This window comes from Panicum virgatum, chromosome 4K (assembly GCF_016808335.1).
Source record: "Panicum virgatum strain AP13 chromosome 4K, P.virgatum_v5, whole genome shotgun sequence".
Taxonomy (NCBI): domain Eukaryota; kingdom Viridiplantae; phylum Streptophyta; class Magnoliopsida; order Poales; family Poaceae; genus Panicum; species Panicum virgatum.
In genome coordinates, this window is record NC_053139.1 from 42,994,789 (window position 1) to 43,001,782 (window position 6,994).

The window sequence follows — 6,994 nt, forward strand, 5'->3', positions numbered from 1 at the left end:
TCGGAGGCAAGAAGGCGTTGGTGGTGCTCTGCCGCACGCCTGGTGGTGGATCTGGAGGGGAGCAGTGGGGCGCCATGGGAGAGAAGGTTGCTGCCTTGCTGGTGCTGTGCTAGTCTGCTCGGTGGGGAAGAGAAGCAGAGGAGGGGAGCAGGGAGGAAGAGGGAGGCGCTGCTAAATGGCTAGTCTGTTGGTTCTCCGTCCTCTGAAAAGTTAAATAGTTAGTTAAATGGATAGCTAAATGAAAATTTCACTAGTCTGATTTGACTAGGCTTTTATAGATGCTCTTACATTATAAACTCCACTTATCGTTTTTCGCGTCTCACAGTTCAAATATTTGAAACGGCTCACACAAGCGAAAATAAGCGGGATGTTAGTGGGAATTATCACTTATTTTTACCGATAAGCCGATTATAATAGGAAACAAAGAGCCGCATCAAGAATAAGTTCATAAAATAAATATAGATAGACATAGATAACAACTACAGTACTGGCTAGCGAGGGGATCGAACGCCCCAGGCCGAAGGCAAAATATAGCAATATATTACACAAAATAGAGTTTGGTCTGAATTCTATCTAGTCCATGCCTTCATTGGCGTTTCCATAGCTCAGAGACACGCTGATGCTGCACGTCAGCTGCCAATTCTGCTGCCAATTCCGCCGATACCGGAAATTCAGCTCGGCGTTGCGATTCCAGGGATCCAAGCGGACCTGCTGCTCCCCCGAGGAGCCCTCGTCAGCACCGGTGGCCGCACCAGGCGGCCGCAAACGCGGGGGATCCTGATGCTTCTTCTTCGGCTCCAGCGTGGAGTGGAACGCCCAGGTAAGAACGTTTCCCAGCTTGATCGGGTCGCCGGCGTTCGTCGAGGCGAAACCGACGGCCGCCTTGTTGGGCATGCGTCCCCGCTCAATTCTCCTCACGTACAGGCAGCACCGGTCGCCGACCCGGATGTTGGCCTTGAGCACCTCCTCCTCGCCGTCGTAGTGGACGTGGGCGCACACAACTGGGTCACTGCCGCCGAGGCTGGGTCCGTCCATCCCCGTGCTGTTGCTGTCGAGCCCAACCTGTATCCCCACTTCGTCATCGCGATTCCATGGGTAGGGCAACAGGAACAGGAACAAACCGGTGCGGACGCCATTGATGAGGCACAGCGTCATCTTGAAGCTCGCGACCTCGCCGGTGGCTGCGTCCCGGAGCAGCGCCGGCCGCGCGTACATGAGCCCGTCCACGAAGGCGGATCCAGGATTGAAAGAGCGGGTATTCAAAAATCCAAAACCTACAAAAAGTTAACTGGTTTAACACTATTTTGAAAAACTATGTGATTAACATTGATTATTAAAAATAATGGGTATTCAATTAATACCCTTGAATACCCCCCGGACCCGCTGCAACCCTGAGCAGTCGCACGTGTTGGGCACGAAGTTCTTCTTCTTGCGGCGAAGCACCGCCTTGTCCTGGTGGCCTGTGTACACGTCGCGTTCACGGCTTCCATGGGAGCTGAGGTTTCTTGGGCTGATCTGGTGGAAGAGTACTTCCTGTGGGTCGTAGCCCCACTGCGCGAAGTGGATGTCGAAGGAGAGGAGGGATGAAGAGACGCTAGGCGCAAGGATGGACGAGAGCGAGATGCAGAGCAACAGGAGAATGGGGAACAGCCGGGGCTGGCTCATAGTCATGGCGGCCAACTCTGGTGAACTCGTTGCTTCTGCTTTCGATCTGCTCAGTATTTATACACAAAAGAAACCGCAGTGCCAGGCCCAGGATAAGCCTCACGGCAGGTTTCATCGATGTATGTATCGTCGAGCGCAATTTCGCCGAAGTTCTCCGAAGGGGCATGAAGTCCAGAGGTCACTCTCACTTGGAGTTTGCTGATTGGTGGATGTGGTCAAGGAAGCAAGTGCACGGGGATGACAGAAAAGCTTTCAACACTTGTGTTAGTTGTCTGGCTACTTTGAAAAGAAAGGAACAACCGCATCTTCCAGAACTCTAACGTGCCAGCTTCTGATTTGGTACCGAGGATACTTGAGGAAGGCAAGTCTTGAGCTTACACAGGTTTCAGGCATCTTCAGAAACTTTTTCCGGATGCTCTTAGCTTAATGTCGCAAAATCTTCTATTATTATCTTAAAACAATAGTGTTAAAAGAAGCTACCACATTCGCCGAGAGGGTCTAGAAATTTCCACATTAATTTAAAAAAGAGAAGAATTTACACCGTTGGATTTTATGAAGATCTAACGGTTTATATTAATCCAAAGAGTCCAGTCAAAATACAGTCCATAATAAATACAACTCTGAATATTGGAGTTTGAACGGAGGAGAGAGGAAAACAAAATGCCCGAAAGGAAAAGGAGATAGATCAAGATCACGGATTAAATTGTTCCAACATTGCCCCATATTCACAAATAACGGCCACCAATGGCTCCGGGGATGGAGATGGAGGCAAAAACGGAAGGCCAGCTCCTCTGCAAGCAGCAAAGAAGGCGGCGAGTACATGGGTTGGCGCTAGCGATCGGTGGCTCTATCGGGAGATGCCTCACGGTGCAAAATTGGGACGGAGGTTGCTTCCTGGTGACCTGCAGATTTGGTCGCCTCAGCCAATGGTGGCGTAGGGATAAGGCTGGCTATCGAGCCGGCTTGGCTCGGCTCGGCTCAGCTTGAGCTGGCTCGTTATGGTAACGAGCTGGCTCGGCTCGGCTCATTACCAGACCGAGCTAAAAGTCAGGCTCGGCTCGGCTCGTTTAGCAGCTCGAGCTAGCTCGTTTGGCTCGTGAGCTAGCTCGAAAAAAACCAGCCAGCTAGCCGAGCCAAAGCCTAGAGTCTGGGTTCTCCTGCGCTTGGTCTCGAGGGTCTTCCTCCATGGCTATGGGGAGAGGGGGCCAGCCCCGGTCGCCATCACGCCGAGTAGCGTAGGGGCTGGGCAGTGCAGGGGGCAGGCCGGATCGCCGGAGGCGCACAGGACGGCAAGATAGAACCAGAGCCGTGGCCGGTGGCGGCAGGGGTGCAGGGCGGCGGCGCGGCGCTATGGCGGCATGGCGGGCAAGGAGCAGGCCGGTGGCGATGGGGCTGCAGTGTAGACTGTGCAGTGCGTCGCTGTGGCGGCCTGGCGGGAAGCGAGCGGGGCTACAGGGCCGGTGGCGGCGACCGGCGGGGGTGTGGGACTGCAGGGCCGTGCTATGTGGCGGCTTGCGCAAGAAGCGCAGGGGGAAGAGAGGGGCTGGGAGGGGGCGCAGGGTGCAGCCGCCGCCGTGCAGTGCAGGGGAAGGGAGGGGCTGGGAGTTTAGGGTTTCAACGTTTCGTTGGTTGGGCCTTTGGGAGGGCATTGGGCAGCTGGACCGCTTGGTGCCTGGGCCGACTTAGTAACTTGGGCTGGCTCGTTTCAGCTTGCGAGCGGCTTGCGAGCCGGCTCGATAAAATGCCGAGCTAAAACCTTGCCTCGGCTTGTTAATTTTTTTCAACGAGCCGATCCGAGCCGAGTCACTAATGAGCCGAGCCGAGCGAGCTAGCGAGCCACGAGCATTTCGTCCAGCCTTACATAGGGAGCAGCAAAGAGTTGACGCCAGTCACTGCAGTGAAGGACACACGCGATGAGAAGCCATGCCTAGCATCAGTGAGATTCAGTTAGATGTGGGGTAGCCAGCAACAGGGAAGAGATGGCCATGCATGGAAATAAGCCAGTAGCACACTAGCAAAGCAAATCAAGGAAACGGACAGAATCAAAAGATTGATATGTGATGCGGATTACAATGAAAGACCAGCCAACAACGACTATGGCCATCAACATGACTATGCGCAAGTATTGAATAGCAGTTATCAGGAAAGTTAATGGTAGGTATTCATTTTCTACGGTTCATAGTAAGAAGTTGATGCAAGTATAACATTAATCAAAGAGATGGACATTACCGCCAATTAATAATTATGTGTTTTTGGTTGAATATATGTCCTAGCAAGAGAGAGATTCCGAACTATGGATATGATGACCAAACAATGCTGATGATGAGCTTGGTGGCAGGGCGATAAAAAGGTGAGTACAAAGGGGATTATGGTGCAGCATCGTCATATGGAGACGTCACAGCGGCGATTTTGCAGTCGTCGCGAGCTCAATGTCAAGTTTTGAATGTTATTATTGTGACGGAAATCGAATGGATTGAATTAGGATTTTTATGGTTTTGACTAATAGAATTCTATAGTTTCACTGTCACCACGTTTAATTATAGAGGGGTATATACTACTACAAAATTTCATTTACCGAGGCACTTTAAAATTGTCTCGGAGGTGGGCACGTTTTCTAACCGCCTCGGTTAATGCCTGTCATTAATCGAGGCGGTCACTTTTTATTAACCAAGATGGTTAAAAAAAACATCTCGCAAAATGTATTAACCGAGGTGGGCTCACTTAAAATACCCGCCTCGGTTAATCAATATTAATCGAGACAGTTGTCTTAAAATAAACGTCTCGGTTAATCAATTAACCGAGACGGACATTATAATTCAACCGCCACGGTTAATCAAGCCCAGCCCGTTGGCCCAAAAGGCCCAAATACAAGCACACCTATATATACTTAGACTTAGGGCTTCACATTCAATTGTTCTCCTCCCTTTCCTCAGCTCGTCAGCCCACAGCGCCGCCCCTCCCTCTCTGTCTTCTTCCCGAGTGGGCGCACCAGCGCTCCTCTGCTCCGCGGGCCGCTCCCCTCTCTTGCTCCGGCCGCCGCACGGGGTGCGCCCACTCCACTCTCCTCTGCTCCGCGGGCATCGCCCTCCCGCTCCCGCCCCCCTCCTGCTCCAGCCGCCCGCGGGGCACGTCCGCTCCAGATCGTGTGGCAGCACGGCCGCTCGAGCTCGGCCGACGCTCGAGGAGGCCGGATCCTGCCTCGGCATGGGCGGATTCGGCGGTGGAGTGGGGGCGCGGCGGCGGCCCGGAGCCGGATGCGGCGGCTGCCCGGAGCGGGAGCAGCGGGGGTGCAACGGCGGGCCGGAGAGGGAGCTACGGGGTGGTGGCGGAGCGGGAGCAGCGGGGCGCTGCGGCGGCCCGGAGCGGAGCGGCGCGGGAACGGGAGCAGCAGGGCGCGACGGCGGCCCGGAGTGGGAGGCGGCCGAGCGGGGCGCGGCGGCAACGGCGACGGCCGATGGGCTCGCGCGGGCTCGTGATGGGCTCGCCGGGCTTTTCTTTTCTTTTTTATTTTTTTATTTACCGAGGCGGGCACCAAACCGCCTCGATAAATACTCCATTTACCGTAACGCCTACTCGGAGGCGTTTGTCCTGCCCGCCTCGGAAAACCAGTTTTGACCGCCTCTGGAAAATGTTTTCTGTAGTAGTGATAATCAATTATGTTTTCTTAACACGCCTTTAGAGATGATATATTACCTTATTATAATGAAGAAACTGATGGTAGGATTAGACAATCAAAAAAATAAGATCAATAAGAGAAGGTCATTCCAATGAGAACGTGAGGTGTTCGTGCAATCTTATGTGGGGTAAGCAATCTAGCCACACAAATGCGCGGGTCAACTTAGAAGAATACATGTAGTCGGATTTTATGAAGATCTAGTCGTCTGTGTTAAAGCAATAATAGAATTAATGTGCACCATTAATTTTGTATGTCCAAATTGTAAGTTTGGGATTGATTCCACTACAAATCGTATGGATCTCTCAGAATAGAATAAGGAGATAATAAAAAAATAAAATAGAATGCTATACAAAAGAATAATTATTCGGTTTGGGAATATCAAACAATAGTTCGGCTTGGGAATATTAAATCAGCTTTAGAGTACTATTTTACGCAATACTACATGGGGCAGTATAAATTGTTTCATCGATCCATCCGGTGTTGCTACCTGTTCGCATATCACTTCTAGATACTGTCACACCCGATTTTATAAAAAAAATCGAATGCATCTCATATGTGCGCCAGGATCAAATTTACACATATATGATAGATGTCGAGTGAATATATCAAAAGACATTGCTAAAAAAGTAAAGGAGTAATAGAGTAAAACGACATTATTACACTACGAAAGAATTAGACTCAAAAGGTCTCAAATGTTTCACCGATATCCTAAATGAAGTCCTCAGCACGACTTCTCCCACAGACAGTTGACTGGTGAACGTACGCCTAGAACTCCTCGAAATCGTCGAAGTTCTCCACTTCAAAGTTCTCTTCTGAGCAGTAGTTTAAGAAAGGGTGAGTATACTTATAGTGGGTACTCAACAAGTGGGGGAACATGCAAAGTTGAACAAGATGGGCTAAAGGCTTTCAGTGGTTAGCACGTTTAGTTGATCATATATATTTTAATAGCAAGCACCTAGTTCGCGAAAACAAAACGAAGGCGATGAGGGAAATAATAAAATTTGTGCACACAAGGGAACACATGCACACATTTACGAGAACACATATTTTATTAATTTTGATCTTTTACAAAATTCATGAATACATGACTCGCGACAGCTCGTCTTCTTCTGTCTTCTGCGTCGATGCTTAAGGAGAGATCGTCTAATTTGTAGAGATTGCGTAGTTCGCTGATTTCCGAGGCCAATTGGGCGCGCCCGGTTAATTATATCTGTAGAGCGAATCTACAGAAAACCTCCGATTAAGCTGCGTTTTTGTGGTCACCATCAACTCATCTGTTGTCACACCCTGAAATTTATAGATTTCAGGATGTGATTAAAATTAAAAATAAAGTAACAATTTTCTCATAATTTTTAAAATTTTCCCGACATTTATTTTCTTTTCAGGGAATTTAGTACAAAAAATAATTGGTTGTCTTCAAAATTAAATGAGGTCGTTTTGTTGTTATGCATTCATGCTGAATTGCATTGTTTTATTGATTGAGTTCAGTTGAATTTAAATACTCCAAATTTAAATTCAAATGAATATGTTTGGATCCCTTTATTTCAAAAAAAAAGAGAACAAAACTATCTCTTCTCTCTCCCCTTTCTCCCTTTAGGCCCAGCCCAATCTTCTTCTCCCTTCCTCTTTTCTCTTTCCCCATCCGCAGCCCAA

The 6,994-nt window shown here is 49.6% G+C and overlaps 1 protein-coding gene across 1 annotated transcript; it reads right to left on the bottom strand.

Annotated features, from left to right (window-relative positions):
* Positions 1-423: 423 nt before the first annotated feature.
* LOC120704173 lies at positions 424-1,752 on the bottom strand. The gene is made up of 2 exons (XM_039988467.1): positions 1,362-1,752; positions 424-1,274 (listed from the first exon to the last, which is right to left on the bottom strand). The coding sequence occupies exons 1-2, from the start codon at positions 1,669-1,671 to the stop codon at positions 574-576; spliced, it is 1,011 nt and encodes a 336-aa protein (XP_039844401.1). The 5' UTR covers positions 1,672-1,752; the 3' UTR covers positions 424-573.
* Positions 1,753-6,994: the final 5,242 nt, after the last annotated feature.

Coding starts and splice junctions, on each gene's coding strand:
- LOC120704173 (XM_039988467.1), bottom strand. CDS start 1,671: ATGACTATGAGCCAGCCCCGGCTGTTCCCCATTCTCCTGTTGCTCTGC. Junction 1,275..1,361: donor GGTCCGGGGGGTATTCAAGG/GTATTAATTGAA, acceptor AACTTTTTGTAG/GTTTTGGATTTTTGAATACC.